The sequence below is a fragment of the Salarias fasciatus genome, chromosome 11 (assembly GCF_902148845.1).
Source record: "Salarias fasciatus chromosome 11, fSalaFa1.1, whole genome shotgun sequence".
Lineage (NCBI taxonomy): Eukaryota > Metazoa > Chordata > Actinopteri > Blenniiformes > Blenniidae > Salarias > Salarias fasciatus.
Window position 1 is genome coordinate 14,811,900 of NC_043755.1, and position 23,983 is coordinate 14,835,882.

Genomic DNA, 23,983 nt, shown 5'->3' on the forward strand with positions numbered 1-23,983 from the left:
AGCTGGAGGGACCTTCGTTACCGTCAGCAGGATGCTGCTGCGGAAGTGAGTCCTGAGTGCTCGGTGCGTCATTTAGTTCAAGGTCATGACGCTGTTCCTCCTGAGAGAGGGCGAGGGGAGCGCGCACGCCGCCTCGCGCTCTGCTCACGCTTCCACTTCATGCGCAAAGAAATTCAGTAATTAACTTAAAGTGGTATTGTTTTAGCAGAGATACGCTAAAAGTTTCCATGAGCGTTTTAAATCTTCAGACAAAATGAATAAATGAATAAAATAAATTGAAGTAAAATTAAAAAAAGCCTTCCAAGAAAATGTAAAATGTGAACTTTAATGGCAGTTTTAGTAGAGTTGGACACAGACAGCAAGTTGAGAATAATCCACGCGATGTCACTCTGGCTCTGTGATGGAGCCTGCAGTGCTCGCGCACGCAAATTTATTTATAAAGCCACAGGTTTCTCGTAGTTTACAACAGTTGCCATTATTATATTTAGATAGCTGCATTTAATAGAGAGCGGTCCCTCAAGCTGAGGAAAAGAACAACAAGATGAACCTGCAGCCTGTCTGCGCGTAACGTGGAGAGGCGCTGGAATTCTGTCAGAGCGCATGTGACACACACACACACACACACACACACACACACACACACCCACACACACGCACACACACACACGCACACACGCGCACACACACACGCACGCATGCACGCACGCGCTCAGAATAATAAACCGCGCGGCGTGCGGAGCGTCCCAGTTTGCTCAGCTGCGTCGCGCGCCGCTCCGCGGGGAGCTCGAGGGAGAAGTAGAAACAAGTGTTTGGGTGAACCCCGCCACTTCGATGAGCGACAAACGGGGTCGAGGCCCGGTACGCACTTCTCCCATCGGACGATGCCTTCCCCACCCTCGGGAGGAGAGCAAACTGGAGACGGGACGCTGCGGCGGGGAGGCGGGGGACGGCGCGGCGGACGGGCGGCGGGGCAGGCGGACGGCTCGCGTGCGCTCTGGAGATGGAGATGACGAGCCGCGACCCGCACGGAGACTCCAGGGTGGACTGCGTCAACTGCGATGGCCCGATAAGACGCAACTGCGGGGACCCGGCAGAGGTGTCCGTGCCGCTGTCGCTCGCCGGGAAACGGGTCGCTCACATGGAGGGAGAGGACCTCTACAGACTGCGGGACAGAAAGCTCCTCATCGGGACAGGAAGCGGCTGTGCGCGCTGGCTCTGGGCACCGCGCTGCTCGGGATTCTGCTCATGATCATCCACGCTGAAATATGTCCTTATGTATATAAACCGGTAGTACAACAAACTACATTATTCTCTTTGGAAATTAAACATATTGGACACCAATGAAATGTGATACTTTACTTAAAATCTGTGCATTTGTACTTGAACTGATGAGACATTTGCACTTGATACATAGGTTAAATGACTTTTCTCTGCTCGTTTTTTTTAGAGAAACGTGTGCCATTAACACTAACATTGAACGCATCATGGCAGTATTACTTTGAAAATCATGCTTTGGAACTGTTTGTACCCTGAAGCAGCATCTCCACTGATCTTCACTGTCTGAGTCGGTTTCTTTTGTTTTTATCTACAAACAGGCACTAATCTATCCAAATTGTATTAGTGACTTTTTTAAAAGTTGAATTTGATGTAATTGGTGGATATAAAACACCCTCACACTGCTGCTTTTACATCTGTCTCATAACACATTGTTGATGAGAAGCAGCCTCATGCTGAACCTGCACCTGGGCTCCGAGCCTCTCTGACCTGCTCATCAGTTTGTTCTTTCCAGTTTAGTAGCACAGCCTCGTGACTTTAACATGCAGATCTCAGTGGATAACAATGCCTGGCCACACAATCAACAAATTATTAACTCCCCTAGACTTCCTACAGCACATGTGGAAAAGGTTCTCAGGTCTAAAAACATCAGACCTCCTCTGAAGTCAGTGATTGATTACAGTGTCAGATCTCCATATTCCTAATTCACAGTGGCTACGCTTCTTTGGCAAACCTGTGGAAATACTGTTTCCTTGAATATGCATGAGAGAAATGACTGTGCACTGAGCAGTGCTGGCCTCCATATGACTTCACTGATATGAACCAAGAGCAGGTGTTGTTCAGCTATTCCTAACAACAGGCGCGAGCTGTGACATCATCATGGAAATGCTGATGCACTGGAACGCTCCCTGCTGCAGTTAAAACATATTATTTGGGAGAAGCTGCACTGCTGATTTAACCATAGGTTATGTAACCGTCGCCAGCACTCGTGGCTTTCCCTTCATGCACTGCCTGCAGTTCAGGATGTGACAAGTGGGCAGACAAAGTCACATAAGGTGCCACGCAGTTTCTTCTTTTTTCACCTTTAAATCCAATTGTAAATTTAATATAACATGTTTTACACCTTGTGAACAATCTTATAATCAAACGTAGCTTTTCATGGTTATGCACGAAAACAAGGCTATTTATGGAACATTTTCCACATTTCACCTCTTCCCTACAGTGAGATTGTTAACAGTGCTTGAGGCTATCTTTCCACATCATTTAGTGTATAATTATAGCGTTTGCATGGCCAGCCTAAAAGTCTCTTGATTTTGGCGGTGCTAGTTCCTGCTGCATCCACTTTGACCCAGATGTGACCTCCCGTCATCTCTCCTGCAGAACTTTGACAACCCTGTGTTGACTTTTCAGTTCCATACTTTGTGCACACATTGAAACTGTTTGGAAAGGTAAACCCTCATCTGGATGAGATGGACTGACTGTGTTATTCCAAGACTGCAGGTCTGCTGTCCAGAAAGAAAAATTAAAAATGTTGTTGGAAAAAAACTCAACATAACTCTCGCCGCTCGAGATTTATTCCAAAATATGTTACGTTTCGAAAATAGCGAGACCTATGTAGGGGGAAGTGCTCAAAGTTAAAATGAAGCTCAATGAAACATAACTTTAGTTGATAGGAAACACTGGACTGTGATGAAACAAGTATTTGACTCCGTTTTCTGGTAGCTCCAGAAAAGACCACTGTGCCTGGCAATGCAAGCAGAATTTCTTAACGAATTGTTTGAATGAAGACTCCTATAGCTCCCACTCATGTTTGTAGCCCAGTCATAACATTGAGCCCACAAGTTGCATATTTTAAAGCCCTTTTTCTACATTCGATCTGTCACAAGCTTTTCTAGAGCGTCGCCTCAGCACACAAGGAAATACTGCCCGATTTTTATGTTACATCCAGAAAAATAATGAATACAAATAGCACTTAAGTGTGGAGATTCAGACGTTTTGTTTCTCACTGATATGGTGTAACTTGATGATGATGATGATGATGATGGTTATTATAATGCATTCTTTATTATCTCTAAATACTATTTGTAATTTTTTTCAAAAGCAATTGGATCAGAAACCTTTTAAAACTTTCACTTTGTTTGGATATGGTTCCCTTCCATCCATCCAGAGCCTGAATACACTGGACAGTTTGATATCACTGTCATGAGACACAAGGATAAACAACCACCACACACACACACGCACACACACACACGTTCAACATGTGGGAAATTTGAAGTCAGCAATTAATCTCAAACATGCGTCTTTGACTGTGAAAGGAAGCCTGCAGAAAACCCACACATGCACAGGAAATACATGCAAACTACACGTAGAGGAGTTTTTGTTCAAATGTAGCAATTAAAAATCGCTTTCCACAAAAACATTCAGGCAAGATACAATATGTTACAAGTTTAGATTGATGAACTGAGAGCAAATACTGTATTTTCCACCTCTGGTTGTTGATGCCAGTGTCAGATGTCGTGAGACTTGAACACTAAAGTTTTGACTGCATTGGTGTGGTTTTAATCAAGGCGTTGAAAGTGAGATCCTGACTGAGGAGAGCCTCTCAGCTCTCTGAAGAGAGCATTAAATGATGTCAAAAAGGCAAACAAGTGATGTCTGTTGCAAAACTGTTTGGTACAATTTGTAAAGAAAAAAAAAAGTTATATTATATTTGTTATATTTAGTTGTTCATGAGTTCCGGTCAAACAGACCGGGCATACACACCCTCACACTCCCTCGACTTCACTTTGCACTTCACGCTTGTGCACATTTGCACATATTGTTCAGTTTTATCATGTTAGAATTTCGAGCACCGATAGAGAACGCTCACGCATGCCTGCACACTCCAAAAGCCGTCATTATGAAACATTCCTCAGAGTTTTACTTTTAAAACGTTTAATTTGACCAAAGCGAATATTTCTGACCGTATGTATTGCAATTTTTCAATCTTGACATTTAATTTTTTGTGTTTGAGACTGTTAGATAAAACAACTCTGTCTCTCAGTGATAACAGCTCCACCATTTACAGCAATAACAGAAAAATGTTACAAGTTTGTTTCACTTATCGAACGCTTCTCAGAAAGGGGGTGTGAGGTATTGACTGAATATTCAAAAATATTTCAACTGTCCTTGGACGTCCTCTGTGTTTTGCAAGATAACCCCAGAGAATTGGCAGAAATTGAAAAAAAAAAAGAAAATTATAAAGTTACATCCATGCATTATTATACTTATCAAACCAGTCTCCCCTCTTTTGCATTCGACTGGGTGTTTTCACATTTCCATGTATTTGCTTTGCCGTGGGTGGTCCGCTCTATTGACAGTGCTCGTTGTTTGTCCAAGACGAGACCATGAGAGGCCGTTCGTGTTACAGTTTACCCACATTTGGTTCACCAGCTTGAAAGAACTGTTTCCAACGAGAAAATGTTACAAAAACAATGTTCAGAAACTCGGCGAGCAGCATGCTGTTGAGCTCTGTGTTATGGTGTGCGGTGGCGAGTCGAGCCTTTGTGGGGTCTTCTCACTGGCCCTGGATGAAACGGCCATGATGTGGACGCTCTGGGAGAAAACTGTGGAAAACAGTGTAACCTGCCAATGAACGTCACACGATGCCACCTACATGGTCGACTTTCCTCAAGTCTGAAAGTCCATAACTCCCGTTTTGACTTTATACCACATCAGAATGGCTTCCTGTTGAAATATCAGCGCTTATGAATTTGCACATTGGCATCGAGAAGCGAGAAGTTTAGCCTCATGATTGCTTCATGGTTCATTTTGTGAAGGAGTCTTATCATCACTGAGACCATTATGATGACGTCGAAGAACGTATTGAATGACGGCTGTGCTCAAGTTTTCAACACAATTAGAGAGAAAAAAAACAAAGCACACACACACAAAAGCAAAAGTAAAAACCCACCCCATGAAAAATAAAGTAAAAATAGAAAAAGAAATGGAACACCTTTGTCCACTGCCAATCAGAAGAAACAAACTGCATGTGCAAAGAAATAGACTTTCAGTAACAAATGCAGCCAGAGTATACTGTACGAAAGGAATTATTCATTTTTGCGCCTTTAGTAGATGGTTGACCAAAAAAGTTCAGGAAATAAAATTTATTTTCTGAACCTCTCAATGAGAAAGGAATTTCTCCAGTTTGAGATGAAATAAACATCCCTGATCCAATGTGAAACTGTGGACCGGGCAATTTCCTTCCACTTCAAAGGGATCAGCCGTCGTACAAACAAACTGAAAAGTCAGTCAAGCTCTGAACCCAGCAGGTGATGCCAAACCCCCAGCATTGCTGGAACGGACCCTGAGATCAAGTGACGCACCTGCAAATACCTGAAAAAATGAGAAGCTCAAAGACCTTAGTTTGAGGATTTTGTGTGATTGTCTGTCTCCCCGTGTTGACTCTGTGACGACTGGCCTCTCCGAGACGTTCTCAAGCCCCCCGTCATCCTGTCATCAGGCTGCTCTCGCTCTCTGGGATCTAATGCAGAGTTTTTCTTGAGAAGCCTTAATGGATGATCTACAGCAACCATCACGGTTTCCTCTCTGTCGGGGACAGGAAACCGAGGCTGCAATTTACTGAGACTCATCAACGTCAGATAATAGAAGATTAGAAACGCTTCAGCCTGCTGACTCGGGATTTCTACATTCAGATATTCGGGTCAGAACCACATGAAAGCACACGTTCACTCTGCCTTGTATCAACTGTCAAGTGAAATGACAGTGCTAGTGAAAGGTCAGGGGTCACGACGACTCTGGATTTGCTTCATGATGGAGAAGATCTCTGCACATGCTGAATCCGTAGTTAAATAACGACTTGGAGGGAAGATATAGAAGCTGTTCAAGTTTGTTCGAATTGACGAAACATTTTCCTATTTTGGAATAACAATGTTATAGGAGTATTTTATTAAGTTTACCAAGTACGTGTGAGTATGTACTTTACAAGATCCTACCTCTGAACACGCCAGCTTCATCGCAAATGAAACAATTTCTCAACTTTTTTCCTGTTTGTTGGCCAACAGTGATCTTACATCAGCCAGGAACTTTTCATTTTCAGTGATTTTCCTCAATCTAGATAGAAACATGGCCTTCGCTGTGTGTTCTAATGATGGAGGGAACAGGAAAACACACACCTGACAAGCTACTTCATAGCATGTATCAATGGAACGAGGTGCAGCTGCTCCAGAAAACCACCTTTTTTTAATTCCATGTCTTTTTTGTTTTTTTGTTTTTTCACAGGGAACTCACATCGCATTAATCGTCAACTGTTCCATCAGCCTGTCCACCGGGTGTCTGCTGGTCCTCATCATAGCTTTCCATTATAAAGACATCCGGGTGAGTTGGCTCTTACAGTTAGCTATTATTCTGATGTTATCAGATTAGGTTTGTAGGAGCGTCTGGTCCACTGGAGGTTTAATACTGATTGTCTACATTATATTTGCCATGTGTGTAAAAAAGACCTGAGCTAAAAATGCCAGCTCACACAGACATGTGCTGTATTGCAGCTGTGGTGTTTTCCTAGTTCTCATGGCTCGTTGGTTTTTCGTGTTTATTCAATATACATGCAGGGATTTAGTTAAAATTAACCCGAGTAAACATTTCATCCTCACTCAGTCACAGCATCCATGTCCAGCAGCCGTCACTACTCTGTAGTACAAAATATAATTCCCAGTTTTTCTGCAAAGTTTTACATAAATTTTAGGATTTCAACATTTTTTTCCTATATATATTGTGTTAGTGAGAGTCTGCTCTCACCTTTAGTGTTTTCATGTCATTTGTGTGTGTGTGTGTGTTTCTATCTGATATGAGAGCGGTCCACTCCGAGTGTTTAGAGGAGATAAGGAGAGGAGGGTTCAGGGTGGAGATGCAGAGTTGTGTTTTTTTATCTTAATGCCTGTATGAATTAGTCAAGATGTATCAATGAGAACAACAAGAAAAAATGTCTATTCAACAAACTGATATAAGAAGAGACATTCATTTAATTGCTTTATACTGATTATTCTATTCTTAGTCAAGCACAGCAAAAAATAAAATAAACAAACAAACAAAAAAAACAAAAAACAGAGGGATTGAAAACATGAAAATATTTTTCCCCTAATTTGTGAAAGTATCACCAAGTTGAATACAGAGTATAAAAGTAAAAGATATCAGACAAAAGGAGCCGTTTGTTTAATGTATTTGTTTTCATTCAAACACAAAGCTTTACAGCTCAATGTTTTGTTAAAAGAATGATGTATTGTGTCAAAGTTATTTTAGTTCAGGGAACACACACATCCAGTCTCACCATGAGTGAGCCGGCTGTTAGAATAGTGGCCATACTAACCTTTACATTTAAACTGGATGGTTTTTCCTCTATTTTATTTATTTCATCGATATTTTTGCAAAACCAAACAATTACTACTGGAAACTGCCAAAATCTCAACATAAAGACAGATTTATGTGGTGGAAAAACAAAGTATATCAAAATAAAATGTGGGCCAAAATGCATCTTTCAGTTGCATCTGTTGCAGAGATTCACTATATTCTGATGATTTTCTGACTTGTAGCCATCTGCAGATGTTATTTACTGCTTATATATCGTTCATTGACAATAGAAGGACTGATTTACTCAGCTTCTGCTTGAAGTGTTCTGATTCTACCCTCACAGAAATAGATTGTGCTTATATAGATCGAGCTGCTGGAAGCTGTATTTCTTCCACATTCATTTGCTTTAGATTGATTGCACGGAGCACTGAGCTCCCATAAGCACAGAAATATGATACCATCATCGAGTTGATCATGCAACAGAATCATTATCTGAACTTAGGAGAGAAAAAAAGCATGATTTGGGGGACGATCGGTGACATATTCACAGTTTCATGTACAACACTGAAAATATCTCAGAATAAAGACAGCAAACAAAATTCATAGCAAACCAGGCGAGGAAATGCATTAAACTCAATATTTTCAGATATTGTAAATTAAATTGTATGTATATAAGCATGTCTGTGTACAGAATGTCTTTTTGTCCATTTATATACATTTAAATTGTTAGTAGATTTAGTTGGACACAATGCTTGTTATTTTTCAAAATATGTGTGCTCATGCAAGTCACATAAAAAATCTAATGTTTTTTATGGTTATTCATTCATCTGACATGCGGCTGGAGGCGTATTTCTTTCCGCCGTTGCTGATCTCCTGTCGCTCCGTCTTGCAGCTGTTCATCATCGACCACAACCAGGTGGACTGGCGCATCGCCGTGTCCAGCCACAGGGTCCTGGTGATCACTCTGGAGTTGTTGGTCTGTGTCATCCACCCCGTGGGGTCGTACTGGGAGGTGGGACTCCACGTGAACTCCTCCACCAACTCCACGCCGCTGTGCTTTTCCAATCACGACGGCGAACTGCTGCAGGACGTGGAGCTGCTGCTGTCAGTGCTGATGTTCCTCCGCCTGTACTTGGTGCACAGAGCCATCCTGCTGCACAGCAAAGTGCTGCTGAGCGCCTCCTACCGGAGCATCGGCTCGCTCAACAACATCAACTTCACCTTTCGTTTTGTTCTCAAGGTACTGATGAACAAACACCCGGCTCGTACGCTGCTAGTCTTCATTCTCTTCTTCTGGCTCACTGCGTCTTGGATGCTCACTCTGTGTGAAAGGTATGGAGGATGACTGCATGAGCATGAGCAACACACACACACAAATGGATGATTACTCCGCGGTGGTCAGACGGTCAGAAGGTGTTTGCAACAGCATGAGAAAAGGTCTGGTCTTATCGTCTCAACAAAAACTCTTTTGAACAATCAAGAAATTGTTCCATTATTGAAAGGTTTGTCGTCTGTACTCGTGTTTTCCTGTGAAACCATTTTCCTCCATGTTTCAGATTCCTGCTGTTCCAGCAACAGCAAATGAACTGCTCAGGAACATGAATGAACATATTAAACTGTACATGAATGGGAAAAATGTCAACTGTAAAAAGTGGAATCTGACATCTTCTGGTTTTTCTCCCACTCAAACAGCCAATTTCCCTCAAGTGTTGTTCATGAATTTGTTTCAATCTGTTTGTGAAAACTTCTCCTTTGCTGAGATGATCCATCCACCTCACAGGTGTAGCAGATCGAGAGGCTGATTGTTCAGCAGGATTATTGCAGGTGTGCTTCAGGTGTGCTCAACCCAAACTCTCGTGTTAAAACACAAATCAGGTCATTTTGGAAAAGAATACTAACTAACCACTGCACAGCTCTGAACAGATGCTGATCATCTGCTCTCCGCAGTAGTCCCCAGCTTCTTCACATCTGACCTTTAACATTGACGCATGTGGCCGCCCGAAGTCACGTCAGTCATTTTCCCAATGAACCCAGATGAAAGCAAATTAAAGTGTTCATATTTGTGTTTGACCACAAGAGCGGCGTTTCTCAGAGTTCAAACGCAAACACATGCTACGGCTCCGTCTGTCAGCCATCTTCCCCCAATCATCCACTCACTGGTTCAGTCAGGCGCACTGTAAAACAAGACATGCATCTTAGTATAACATTCCCCGTCCAGCTTTGATGGTCAATTTGACGTTTCTGTTCAAAACGGGTTTCCAATAACAGATTTCATAATCACTGTTTCCTGTTTTTCTGCTTAAAAAAGAGAGTTTTTTGGCGCGAGCCAGCAGAAACGTCACCCTGACCCTCCACAGTGTGTTTTTTGCTGTTTGGTCAGTTTGAGATGATTTTTTTACATTTTGATCCTAATGAGCGGGCTTTGCTTTCTCTGTCAAGTTTTTTTTACTTTGCTTCATGAAATGAAAAAACAAATGAAGAAAAAAAAGCATCTCACTAATTGCACACAAGACTGAGATGGATTTCAGACACTGAACTCAACTCTATTTTCACAGAAGTGAAGTCAGGACTCTGCTGCATTTGGCTCTTGTCACTTAAATCCCTGCACAAGGTTGTTGACAAAGTTATGTCAGGATTTGACAGGCACCATGACAATCATCGCTGTTAACTTTTCCTGGAAGTGGTTTTAACGCTTTGGTTGGTTTGAGCATATGATTTGATGATCACTTCCTGGTGACAGAGGGACCGTTTTATGTGGTGAATTATCTGTGAGATCTTTGCCAAGTGAATATTTGATTTTTCTGGTTTTACACTTTCACAGTTTGCCATGTCAATACTTCTCCCTGCATGTAATTTTTGAGCGTCGCCAGAGTTTTTCTTGTCGAAACTGTTAACTGTTCAAGTTATTTCCTAAAAAATTAGATGTTTTCTCGTACATATTTTGTTTGTGACACAAATTCTTCCTGTATTTTTGTTTTTTTGCACCAGTGAAATACGTATTCATGTTTGATAGATCTGTTTTTATATTTGTTTTGCTTTGTCCATTTTCATCGTAATTAACTGTTATTGAGTTTTTCAAGTCATAAAAATGACATCCACAGCTTTGATAAAGTGATTAGGGTTGGTGAAAATCACACTTTTGCTCTAGATTGGTGAAAGATGATTATATTTATTGAAAACCTTGTCGCATCGATGACCCTGCCTTGTGTTACAGTCCATGTGGATGAGGTGGGTGACGGCAGGACCCCTCGTCCCTGCCTCAGAGCTGTCCTCTCCCCTGCAGGCAGACTCGGGAACCGACAGGCGACATGGACACGGCTCTGTGGCTCGTCGCCATCACCTTCCTCACGGTGGGATACGGGGATGTGGCGCCCAGCACCAGCTGTGGCAGGGCCGTGTGCCTCTTCACTGGAGTCATGGTAACCTCTTCATGTTTCACTCAGCGTTTTTGTGGTTTCCAAAAGATTTGGAATAGTGTGCATACCGAGGTACACTCAACACACAGCTCTTGTGAGGTGTGATTTTAACCTGCTGTTTTTTATTAACCTGTGTAGGAAAATGATTCAGCCTCATTTAATGCTCGCTTCGATAAGCACAGGGAGTGGAGACGCTTTGTCTTTGTTTCACCTCAGTATTTGTTCTTCATGAAACCACCTCACAAACGTCCGTCTGTGTACACAGCCTCCCTGATAACGCCAAGATTACCAGATTCTTCAGAGGCTACGATTTCTAATATATTGATTGAAACTTCTTTCAATTCGTCTCCGCGTTACTGTGACTTCCACTGATAAACTCTATTCTTTGAAATATGTCATGATTTAAACCTGTGTGAACTAATGCCAGATAATAATGCTTTGTCGATCCATTTTCTTTGATTCATCGCCTTGCCCTCCCCACTGTCCCCTGTTCCGTGAATTCCAGATTACTTCATTTCCTCATTTTCCTCTTTAATTTTTCAGTTAATATTCCACTTCACATCACTCCGCCATGGTTAACCGATCTCTGAATCCCGGCTGTGTGATTTAGATCTGAGCTGGAAGGGAACATGTTGGTTATACCAGGCGCTGCTGTGAACGGAGTGAGGGAGGTAGACAACACACACCCAGCGCTGAGCAGTTTCTGCCGGGTGGCAACATTGTGTGCCGCTGATGTTGTTTGTTCCCGGTGAATATAATGTGACATTAGCTGAGCTGCAGTCAAGGACAACTCCAAAGATAAAATTAGGAACAGAAACACGGCGAGCTCGAAACGGATGATTTCACCATTTGTGTACAAAATCACATCAGAGCTGCAGAGGCCTTTCAGCGGGGCGAATTTCTTTTTTTCTCATGTAAGATGAATGTTACAGTTTTATGGCTGTGCAGAAAGGCTTGGAGGGAAGGTGAGAGATAGAGTTGTAGACATCAGAGATAAAGGAGTCTGAGCTGATTCATGGAGAATAAACAGTACCTGACAGCGAGGAGTGGCTGCATGCTTCAGGAGACAATACACTTTACTGTTGCCTCAGTCTGATGGGAGCTGATAAGACACTCTGCCCTGGGTCGGGACGTGGGCACAGGTTCCGGTTTCGACACCTCCGTGACAGAGTGGAAAACAATCTCCCCAAATCGTTCCCCCTCTCGTTCGCCATCTGCCTTGTTTTTATAAGTTCCCCCCTTTTAAGGGAAAACTTTCCACCATATCCATTTTTAGGTGGTTTATTGCCTTTGGCACCGCTACAACCCGAGGGTGTGCCAACCTGTGCCCATGGTTTGGAAATAAAATAAATTTCCTACTCCCATCAGGGCGGCTGGGAGCGCCCGTGACTGGGGTGATGCTCACACCTGTAGCATGGCTGGAAGCCTCCCCGCTCGGTGCTCGTAACTCCACAGCCGTGCTCGCGGGTCGACGACACGCCGTGTTGACGGATCCTAGGAAACAGTTTGTACCTCATTTCACAGACGGTGTAATGATAGATATTTGTGTGGCGGCTGGGGTGAAGGATAAATATATCTCTCATGATGCTCATGCGTGATCTCTCTCTGTCATTTCTCTCTCTCTCTCTCTCTCTCTCTCTCTCTCTCTCTCTAATGCAAGCCAAAAAAGGACAAAAGCAGGTAAAAAGAGAACAAAACATCCCTCGTTCTGTGAGCTTGGCATGTGTTTTGTTTTGTCTGTCTGTCCCGAAATGTGTCTTTTTTTGTGATTTTTGCGGAGGAGGGCTGCCCCGGGTGCCGTTTCGATATCCACCGTCATCCTGGAGCTCCCTTTCCAGGAAAGGCTCACAGTTACTCTCAGAGGAAAAGCCGCACTAATATAGTGCCACAGAGGCCTGCTTTACCACTGAACCTCTGGTGCAAATATAACTTTGATTTATTAGACCAAACTATTCGGGGAATGAAGATCAACATCAAGTTTTCTCTATAAGTTCTTTCCTTTGAGGCCAAGAAAGTAGTGAATAAAGAAACGGAGCCCGTTGTTTGGGTTTTGGACAAATCGAGACACGACCGGTCTGCAATGACTGACCTCAGCTCCACTTCACTGTTTTGGATCATTTCTTTTTAGCTGTCCAACAGGAAGTATGTAGCTTAGAGGGTAAGCTGACTGCTGTGTGTGTTTTGTGTGTGTGTGTGTGTGTGTGTGTGTGTGTTGGACTGAAGGGAGTCGCCTGCACTGCCATGCTGGTCGCGATCGTCACTGAGAAGCTGGCGCTGAACAAGGGGGAGAAACATGTGCACTTCTTCATGCTGGACATCCAGATTTCCAAACGGGTAAGAGCATGCAGAGTTATTTTTCTCCAGCAATGTGCATGAAAATGTTTTATACCTTATGTGGTGCCGAGGTATAAGAATACACACAATCTGGATGTTTTGTATTAGATGAGATGTATTGACATGAAGACTTTAGCCAGTTAATTCAAATTCAGATTTGATTGTCAGGTTTAGTTGAAGGAACTGATCGTTAGGTCCATGCTCAATGCTACCGCGTCTCTGCAACATTGCAGAATAATACAGAGTAGAGAGGAGAAATCTGTCTAACTTTGCTAAATATAACACACTAACAAACAACAGTATGCTTCTTATTAGTGTGAAATGCTTGGTCGTTGAGTAAAAAAAGACTTTATTTGCACTGATCTGTCTGCTTGGAGCTGATCCGAGCTGACTCCGGGCAGAGACAGAGTCCACTGGACCGTTCATCTGTACTTTATGCACTAAACAGCGGTTTGAAAGTGTGGGACGGGATTCCCCTGAAAGGCTGCCACGGAGCTACATGGGGGGGCCGAGCCAGGAAAATCACTGGGCGTCATGGGGATACTCTTTTTCCACTATTAACTTTTTTTATTTTGATTATTGAGAAGAAGCTATGATGAAATGTTCAAGGTGGATGGTAAAATATTTTTTATGACTAAATCCATTGCGGGAGTAGTGGAGATATGGACCACTGATGGAACACTCACTATTAAGTGATAATCCCATCATACCCTGATAGAGAACCTTCATCAGCATGGATGATTATCTTTCAATCAGTCAACAGATAGATGGTTGTATTGGAAACGTTCACATCGGAAGTTATCGAATGAGAGTTTTTGGTTTTATCAGCGTTTGCGTGACTGGATGGGACGGCCTTCCTCTGTTCCAGCATGTCTTCACAGCTAATCTCTTCCTTTACTACTACTAATATGTAGAGACCCAAACAAAGTATCTTGAGAAGTCATGTCACTGCTTTCCATGTCGCGCGTGTCTGTTTTGGTTTTTCGATTCTATTTTTAAACACAATTTGTTCCTTGAAGCAAAAGTCACCGGAGTACAGGAAAGTGTGGGAAAACAGGTCGCAGAAGGAACCTCTCAACATATTTACAGCCTCTCTTCAAGGTGTCAAACAGAGGAAATAATCTTATCTCTGCCAGGAAAGAAATTTGAGTCAGTTCGGGACGGCGCAGCGACGGCAGGAAACGGCTCCGGCTCATGCGTGTGCTGGAGGACATGTGTGAAAGTGGCTTTCTGAAGAGCTTGCGTGCTCGCAGATTTTAACGTTTTTTTTTTTTTTGTCGGTGGATGTGAAAAATTAGCTGGTTTTGGAAACGACGCAGCGTCCCGGAACGCGCGGCATGCATGCGGCGCCACACCTTCTCCGAACTGTACTGCAGTTGTTGAGCTGCTGCGGAGGATACAACCGTTTCCTCTCTCCTGGTGGCTGCATCCTGCCGCCTCGGTGCATCTCTGCGCCTCGCGTGTGGTTGTTTTGGTTCGTGTGTGTGGGTGAGTGTGTGTGTGTGCATGCATCCTTCTGGGCTGTCCGCAGCAGCTCAGATTTACTCTGATGGGAACAAGGGAAGACATCTGGATGCAAACACTGACAGCGTCTATTAATAACCCTCGCAACAGGCCGGACTGACATCACGACAGGGCAGCTACGCTGATTTTGGCAGGAAGACAAACAGACATGAATAGAATCAAAGAGAAAAGCGTTAAAAAAAAAAACTGATACTGAAGGAGTGTCGATGGCCCGCGTGGATTTCAACACATTAGCCTCTTCTGTGGAAACATAACATTTGAGTTCTTTATCTTTCTAAATCAGTATAATCGAACAAAACAAGGGAAATACTCTGGATTCAGTCAGCCGGCCTGAAGCTTTTAGCAAGTTGCTCCATTAGTACGGCTGATAACAGCATATTTCAGCAGGATCTTTCCCATTTAAGACTCAAGCATCAAAGTCCTCCTTAGATCCTCCGAGACTCCTCTGTTGATAAAGTTCTCTCTCTATCATTTTTCAAGAAGAGGTTATCATTTTTAACTCATCGCTAAGTATCAACAACATTGAAGTTTTTCATAAAAGTTGTCCTTCTCTGTTGCCTTGTGTAAATATGTGGTTACTTAAAACCTTTCTATTGTTTATTAAACAATTATTAATTTTTTTTGTATTGTTTCTGTCAACTTTTGTGTGTTTCTGTCTTTTCATAACAGTTTGAAGAGGGTTAAATGTCCCTCAGTCTGTCACATTTCGATGATCTCTGTTATTTTCTCATCGTTTTAGTCACAGCAGCAGGGACTTTGAGAATGATCAATCTGACTTTCAGTCAAAACAAGGAACTCAAAACCATTATAGGTCCAATTCACTATAGCGTACGACAAAAATGGCAACCATGGTGAAAGTTCAGTGCGAACTTGAAGTGTCAGGTTCAGGGTCAGGGTTAGGGTCAGGGTTCGGGCAGACCCAGTTTGAGTAATGATTCCTCCTGTGCTGCACTGGAAGGGATAGGTGGAAGGAAAAGTGCATGGACCAGCCGTAGGACTGTGTCAGTTATGGCATTTCTGTCCGTCCTTCCAGATCCGCCACGCCGCTGCCAATGTGCTGAGAGAATGCTGGCTGCTGCACCGCACCAGCCTGACCAAGGGCAACCGCGGCGAGCACCGGAGACACCAGCGATGCCTTCTGGAAGCCATCAGAGTGTGAGCGACGGCTCGGCCCAGCGTGTCGCCTCGGGGCGGGATGTCTGTGGGCGAAGGGTGTCGGCGGGTGTTGGTTCGTGCGCCTCGCATGTGTCGTTTATGGCCCATTAACGTCGTATCAACATGCTCGACCGCAGAGTGGCTGATTTAGATTACTAATTAGATATTCTTTATGTGGGTGGGGCATGTGTTAACAAGGGTCCACCCTGCTGTCGTAAAGAGTCCAAGGCAATACCAGCAAGTAAATCTTTAACTGACCTTTTGAAGAAAATAATAAACCCCAGCTATTTACAGTATCTGACATCAAGTCTTAATATGAGACATCCACCCTCAGACACAAGAAAAGAAAGAAAAAGGAAACTTTTACGGCGGGGCGTCACCTCTCATTCTGGATTCTTTCTTTTTTTCCTCATTACATTTCCTCTTGCTCATTATCGAGTCCGAGTCTCGCTTAAGAACAAACGTACTGTAAAAGACAGCGAGTTTTTACGAGATCGGCTAATCGAGCAGCAGGATTTCGTGTGTGAGGCTGAGTGGAAGGGCTGAACTTCCTGCTTCAAACCAGGCTCGACCATTACAAATAAACACTCCTCGGAAAGTATGAGGGAGAGGAGCCTCCACACCTTGGAACCGAGAGTGTTATAATGAGCCCATCGCTCCATCACCTCCACGGCTTCAGGGGACGACTCGTCGTTCCATCACAGCGTCGGGTTTTTTTCTCGGTTCTGGTTTCATCAATCTAAAGTACTAAATTTAGAGGTTTTCCACCTTCATTTTTCAAAAGAACCTTAAAGCCACGTTTTATAGCTCTTTAACGAACCTAGCACGACGCCTCCAGGTTGAGTAGTGGAATATTTGATCGTCAGCATTTTCTGCGCCAAATCACCGGTTCGCTTTTCAGCCAGGTCTTTTATATTTGTCCAGAAATACATTTCATCTGCAGACGGGCGGTTGGACATTTAGCAATAATAACATCATATTCTCATTTCAGTTATTTTTTTTTTCCAATAATCTTTTTTACTTTAACAAATTGTCTCATACAAAAATCCACATTCTTTTATCAATTGTCTGTGTCATGCACAGATTTTTGGAAATTCACACGGCAACCCTCCACCTGTCCACTTTTACCACATTATATTAACATTTTCAAGTGAAAACACACAACTTTCATTGCATTTGTTACTGTCTACACAACAACGCTGCTTGGTGCTACTGAAAATGTCGCTTTTTGAAAGCTGCCCCCTCCTTAAATGACCCTTTAGAAACACCTTTTCTCTTCCTGAACAGATTTCGACATTTACGCCTCAAACAGAGGAAACTGAGAGATTACGTCAGCGAGATGGTGGACCTGCCGAAGGTAACTGAAGCTGAAATCAAACACTGTCTCACTGCTTTATACTTATTTCTTGTAGAATTTGCTGAAAAAGAAAAAAAAAAGAAAAGCTTCAAATGTTCTGAGGATTTCATCTGTCTGGATATTTATTGGCAAAAACAAGCTTTCCATGTGGAATCAGTTGAAAATGAAAACATTATGAACCACTGAGAGGCACTAATAAAGCAATTGATTTATTTATGTTGGAAATGTGGCCCTTAGGTGAAAAATAAACAAAGCCATTGTCACTTTGCAATCAGTTACAGTCTCGCAGTGTATCGTGAAATAAACATGCTGCTGTCTCGTACTGAATGAATGCAGATGAACCAGAAAACAGAAAAAAAAGGAGTTCTTGGCCTCCATCAGTAAAACGAAGCGACTGACAAAAGTAACTTGGTAACACCGGAGTGGTTCTTTGACCTCGAGCAGCTTTACATCGCTCATAAAACAGTAATCAATCAGTAAGATGCAAAGTTTTGCTGAAATTTGCTAAAACATTTAGATCCCGGTCACAGTAGACTGATTTGTGGACAGACACTGACTTTCAGAACGTGTTTGACCTGACCACCAGATGCAGATGATCATGTGCGACCTCAGCGCCAACTGGAACAACTCCTACCGGGAGCTGGAGCAGCGGATCCTCTGCATGGAGCAGAAGCTGGACGAGCTGAGCCGCTGCTTCCAGCAGACCTCCGAGCTGCTCTCTCAGGTCCTGCGCCAGCGTCACGCACACATCAGGTAACGTGCTGCAGGATGTGGTGTCTGTGCCGAACTGAATTGTGGCTTCTTTTTGGAGAAAAACAAGATGTTTTTGTACGTTTTTTTTTTTGCAGGTGACATGGCTGCACGCCTGCAAAGTTTTCATCTCGATGAAAGATGAAAGTTCTCCACCCAGAGCCGCTGCAGACTCTTCACATGCTGAACCACTTGGAGGACTGGCGTTCGCACTAAAGATCTCATCCTCTGGAAGAGCAGCGAGCGTGCGCCGCTCAGTGACTCACTCCTGTAAACTTATACAGATAAATTAAGACTTGCTTCCACTGGCTGTGGGAAAATCAGAGTATTTGGGTTTGGTTGTGTTTTAAACAGATGTGTTTGGGACGGCGTACGGAGAAGTACAAAAACACTGTGGAGAATGTAACCGATCGAGGCTTTCGAGGCATCTGATGTCAGATTTCGTTGAACTATTTAATTCATTCATTCCTACGGAAGGTGTAGTACTGTGGAACACTTCAAGGCGAAAATAGTGTCATAAAGAAGTGTTTTCCACAGTACTGTATATTACTTAAAAAAAAAACCTAATCAATTAAAAAAAACTTGTGAATCCTTCTTTACATCAGTGGAAAGTTTAATGATTGATTGTTATAATGAGGCTCATCAAAGTGATTCAAAACATTTCCACACTGATCCGCTGTCGGAGTGCTTATTGATGGAGGGATGAAAACCAAACGGAGACATACTGTGGATGAAAAAAAAACTTCCTTTATTTCAAACCAAACAAGCGTGGGGTTTCACTGGCTGGCATACACTAATCTCACAGGAAATTATCAACATTTAAGGTTTTTATCAGTTCATACTAGAATTTCTAACAGTTCGGGGCTCAGTGACAAAGAGTTTAAAATCTTGAAGAAAAGTTGGACTAACTTGTCATTTAAAGACGTGTAGTGAAACGTGTTTATGTAGGTTTCATGCTATCTGACTATTTTTGACAAAAAAGTAAGAGTGAATGAAGAAGGAGAATCGTGAAAACAACATCATGGGAGAACTACTGAGCTTTTCTCTTCACACTATGATTACATGTTATGTCGGATGAAGAAAATAGACAATAGTGAGTCTAAATAACTACACGCATGACCGAGTTACCTCTGCGATGAGTATATTTAACCAAATCCTGTTTGTCACTGACCCTTCCACCTGTCCTAAAAACAATGCAACTCCTGTCCAAGTGGGCCAATTTGCTAAGATCGATCCAACTGCGCCATCTAGTGGACACACAAAGTAAACGCCGACTAATCCAGGTACTGTTGAAAACAGTTTGGCCAACTATTGAAAACTTTTCCACTCCCTACTAAAACATCAAAACCTGTTCAACATGTCGAAGAAGTGAAGCTTTTAAATCAGATGGATTGAAAAAAGCCTGAAAAAACAAACAAACAAAAAAAAAACCCCTAAGTTGACCTCATTGATCAGAATGCACTTTGTGGGAAGAAAAAAATACAAAACTGGACATTTTTTCTTTTTTATTGAGAAAAACTGGATTTTTTTTTTCATTTAAGTAATATCCAACTCTGACGAAAAAAAAAAGGTGGGTAAATTTGTACAATTTGTTGAGATACCACAGGAGGAACGCCTGACGCTGCTTACTATGTATGATTTGCACACAGTGAAAACATGCTGCCTGGAGAAAGACTGTTCGTGTTTTTGCTTTGGTTTTGTCACTTGGAATCAATTAAAAACAGTGACGATCAGAATATACTCTTAAAATGTTTAACGCTTTGTTTTCAAGGCCCCTTTGACATGTACAGCATATTTTACTTGGGTTTATCTCGCGTGTGAGTGTGTGTGTGTGTGGGTTCATCCTACTCTGTGCCAAATAATTGTCTACAATAGTTTGAATGTACTAATTTTCTTTTTTTTAATCTGAAAACTGAGTCGGTTGTTAGATGACTGATCCTGCAAGTTGTGTTCACCTCTGAAGACAGTAAAAAGAAAGAAGAAATATTCAGAAATCAAACAGCACTTTGAACATTGCTTCTTAGGGTCTGTGAAATGTAGTGCACACAAAATGTTATTTTTTTAAACAACCGGGGGTCTCATTCAAAATGTTGCATACCCACAAAAAAAAAAGAAAAAGAAAAACTCTACACCACTTTCCACAAAGAAATTCAGGTCGAACAAAACAAATAAAATGTACATATTAGTTATGCAAGCTTTGACTCATGCATACCGTTTACTGGGATTTAACAGACAGGTTTGTTATTGAGGTGCATGAACGCACTTTTCCTTTAGGTGGGCACCATTTCGATCTTTGTGTGAATGCAAAATCTAAAACAGAATAAAATGACGTCATTCGTCCCAGGAGGAAATTCTTAGAGGGGGGGTCGGAGTTTGGTTCACCTTCGGCTGTTAACTGGTCTTGTTTTTGAGTTGATGCCATATGTAGGCCGAGGGCCTGAAAAACAACAGTCCGCAGTCACACGTCAGAGTCACCTTGCACTTCCGGTTCCCTTTGCCTTTCCGTTTGGGATGGCGGCGGGATGTCTTGGGCGACGTGCCCCTCAGGTGCCGGGCCAAGAGCTTCGCGCCCGTGAAGGTGTCGCCGCAGCTGGCGCAGATGTAGCTGACGGCCTCGGCGTGCTGGACGCAGTGTCGCAGCAGGTGCAGCCGGTGCCGGAACGAGCGGCCGCACTGGCAGCGGTGCGAGCGCCGGCCCCGGTGGAGGTAGCGGTGGCTGATGATGAGGGAGGCGTGACGCAGGACGGCGCCGCACTGCCTGCACGGGTAGGTGGCCTTCAAGCGCCAGCCGCTCTTGGAGCGCTTGGTCAAAGCCAGGCTGTCATTCTCGAACAGGGCCAGAATGGTGGGCGAGGGCGGGGGCTCGGCGGCCGATGTGGTCTCTGTGTCACCGGAATGTGGGGAAGGCGATTTCGGGTGCCGGTCTGCTGGCGTACCGGGACGATCGCCCTCTTCATCTGGTACCAGACACGTCGGGGCGGCAGGCGCGTCCGGGCGAGAGGAGGAAGGTCTGGATTTCACCAGAGCCGTCACGGGGTCGACATAGATTCGATCGGCCGGGAGCTTCCCGTTAAAAGCCTGGTTCGAACCGGGGAGAGCCGTCTGACCGTCCGCGCTGTGGACACCCGCCGGAACATTTTTATCGTTCAACAGGGACGGATTGGTGATGATGCACACCTTGGTGCTGACCACCGACACGTGAACTCTGGTGACGTGAGCGAGCAGAGTCTTTTCAGAAGTAAAAAAGCATTTGCATATGTTACAAACTTTCGGCATTGCTTCGGGACAGAAGAGGACCAGCGGTGACCGGTTGTCCTTGCGACACGGGTGGACGTCCAACATGGTCTGGTGTGAGAAAACCTGCCCGCAGACGTGGCAGGAGTACAAAGGCATGTGGTGTTCTTTCAGAGACTCCTCAGACAGAAATACCAGCTTGCACTGGAAGCACTGATATTTCACATTCAAGCCGCTGCAGTGCAGCTGGTGGAGCTTAATCGACCTGAACGGCCCTCGGCCGCACGCGGCACACATCAAGTTCTTGTGGGGTGGCGTGGGAACGGCTCTGGGGGGCTGGGGACTAGGGGGGCCGCTGGAACAATCAGTTGAACTGGAGTCCGAGTCGCCGTCCGGCTCGTCTGCATGCGAGTTTTCACGTAGAGAATGCGCCGCTGCTCCGGCATTGGATGTGGAGCTCGTTGATTTCTCATCTTTGTCGTCGTCTTCACCCATCGTGTACTCCGCACTGTGGTTCGAGCTCTCATGTCCCTCTTCTTGCTTCATCGTCACTTTCTGGGCACTCACTGTGGTGTTTGTACTTTTCTCCACAGTCATCTTGTTGGTAAAATTATGGCTTTTGTTCTCATGTTTGGCAACAGCTTTCGTGCCCGAGGGTTTTTTACCTGGCTTCGGCGCCACGCAGGGCGTCTCAGCGTGTTTGTTCAGCTCCCACACAGTGCAGAACACTTTGCTGCAATCGTTGCAGCGGGGGGGCGAGTGTACATTTTCCAGGTGAGTGGAAAGAGAAATCAGGCGACAGAAAGTTATTTTGCAGATGTTGCAGGTGGCGTCGATGTTGTGGCTTTTGTAGTGCTCCAGCAAGTTCGTCAAGTCCTTCATTAGCTTCCCACATTCCCAGCATTTTAAGTGGGACTGTGGGTCGACGTTTTGACTGCGCACGTCGTAGTTCAGATTTGCGGTGGACTCGCGCCAGTCGTCATCACTACTCAGGTCTTCCGACATGGGGAGCAAGTCAAGAGGGCCTGCGGAGAGAGCAGAACGGACAGATTCAAATACAGCTGCATTAAAGCCATTATACAGCATGGAAGACAGCCGTTTAATCACATTTTTGTCAAAAAACCTGAAGAAGAAAGTCATGACAAAAAGGGTTCAAAGGGAGTAAAATTACTGGCAGCTTTGTTAAAAACAGGCTGAACTGATTTTATTGCAAATGTGATGGATTAAATAAAGTAATTCAAAAAGACAATAGTATAAAACCATAAGTATAACAGCTCTAACAGTTGCAGACGATACACACAGATGGGAAAAAAAAATACAGAAGCACATAAATAGTGGGAGAATTATTTTTTTCATTGACTTTGCGATTGCGCTTTGACCAGAGAATCTTATAACGAGAAAAGACATTAAAACTTGGCTTGAGACAGATAATGGACATTGTGGTTGAACCTGTTTGAAACACATCCTCCAACACTTTGATCTGATGAACTCAAATAAACATGAGAAATGTCAGACACCAGGCTTTTGGAACAGTGAATGACGGCAGGGTGATATAACCCCATTTATAAAGTCTCAGAAACCCCCAAATCTGGCTGGATTTGACTCCCAGTTTATTAAAGTGTCCATACACTGGTAGATTTCTTTCTTTTTTTTAATTATATATAAACATTTTAGTGAGCAAACCCATCAGAAGAGTCATGTTATTCACTCCGAGCTGAAACTGTGCTAAAAAAAAAAGTTCACTTAAGTTAAAGAAATCAAGACAAATTCACATTTTTTTTAAGATGATTCGTGGATTGAAACAAAGGCTGTTTTGTAAATCTGTAGTGTAATAAAAAATCTGAAGCGACGTTTCCCGTAAGCGACGCCTCTCAGCCCAGCCCGGCTTCAGGCACATCACTCAGTGGAGGGGACCGTGGGACTGTGGTCGTGTGAGATGACAGCTGGGTCTGAGATTTACCTGCACAGGTGATCTGTACTCACAAGGTGAAGCGGGATCAGAATTTATTTCAAGAAGCGTGTGCGGAAAAGACACTTAGCTCGCATTCATATAAACTTGTGTAGAAATGACTCTCGGCCGAGCACAGTTTCTCTTCGGGAAACGGAAGTGAGGCGTATCCAGCTCCACCGCGGACGATCCTGCCGGTGTGACGGGCCACATTATAAAAATAAATACAGTTTAACCCGCATGTTTGAAGACAACGTCCTCCTCATTTTCATGGCGCCCACACGTCAAGCGCACGCATCCGCTACACACAGGAAGACAGCAAAGAACACAATTCCCAGAATGCACCACACCACTCAGGAAAAAGATCACTTTAATTCTATTAATATTCAAATCATTTCTTATTGTATTTGTTTTCAAATGCTTAAAATCTCAAAAACGTAATTATTGAGGCAGTTTGAATTACAATAAAGTGTCGTAGCGCATTTAATTCTAAAGGATTCCAGATTAATCCACAGGAACTACATTCTGGTTATCGTGTGTAAGGACGACTGCATTTAACAGACGAACAGGGTGCGTTTGATCAATAACACCAAACTTCCTCCAGCGGGCGGAGCTTATCTGAGAGTGGGTTTTACCGTGAAC

At 43.6% G+C, this 23,983-nt stretch overlaps 2 protein-coding genes across 3 annotated transcripts; one reads left to right on the forward strand and one right to left on the reverse strand.

The window, feature by feature from the left end:
• Nucleotides 1–681: 681 nt before the first annotated feature.
• kcnn4 (potassium intermediate/small conductance calcium-activated channel, subfamily N, member 4) lies at nt 682–19,647 on the forward strand. 2 transcript variants are annotated; one of them, XM_030102904.1, is made up of 9 exons: nt 695–1,287; nt 6,559–6,654; nt 8,516–8,955; nt 10,907–11,042; nt 13,263–13,373; nt 15,931–16,052; nt 17,340–17,409; nt 17,996–18,162; nt 18,258–19,647. In XM_030102904.1, the coding sequence occupies exons 1-9, from the start codon at nt 832–834 to the stop codon at nt 18,259–18,261; spliced, it is 1,602 nt and encodes a 533-aa protein (XP_029958764.1). In that variant the 5' UTR covers nt 695–831; the 3' UTR covers nt 18,262–19,647. The 2 variants fall into 2 exon arrangements, 1 of the variants encoding a protein (XP_029958764.1); XR_003932405.1 differs by lacking the exon at nt 18,258–19,647 and having other exon boundaries at nt 682–1,287; nt 15,931–16,125; nt 17,996–18,059.
• On the reverse strand, nt 18,885–23,607 carry LOC115396843 (zinc finger protein 672). The gene is made up of 2 exons (XM_030102903.1): nt 23,354–23,607; nt 18,885–22,418 (listed from the first exon to the last, which is right to left on the reverse strand). The coding sequence occupies exon 2, from the start codon at nt 22,396–22,398 to the stop codon at nt 20,551–20,553; it is 1,848 nt and encodes a 615-aa protein (XP_029958763.1). The 5' UTR covers nt 22,399–22,418; nt 23,354–23,607; the 3' UTR covers nt 18,885–20,550.
• Between the last annotated feature and the right edge of the window lie 376 nt (nt 23,608–23,983).

Bases quoted from the DNA above. Each gene is read 5' to 3' on its own strand.
- LOC115396843 (XM_030102903.1), bottom strand. From the start codon at position 22,398: ATGTCGGAAGACCTGAGTAGTGATGACGACTGGCGCGAGTCCACCGCA.
- kcnn4 (XM_030102904.1), top strand. From the start codon at position 832: ATGAGCGACAAACGGGGTCGAGGCCCGGTACGCACTTCTCCCATCGGA. The intron at 1,288-6,558 runs GTAGTACAACAA...GTTTTTTCACAG, and splicing joins GTCCTTATGTATATAAACCG to GGAACTCACATCGCATTAAT. The intron at 6,655-8,515 runs GTGAGTTGGCTC...TCCGTCTTGCAG, and splicing joins TCCATTATAAAGACATCCGG to CTGTTCATCATCGACCACAA.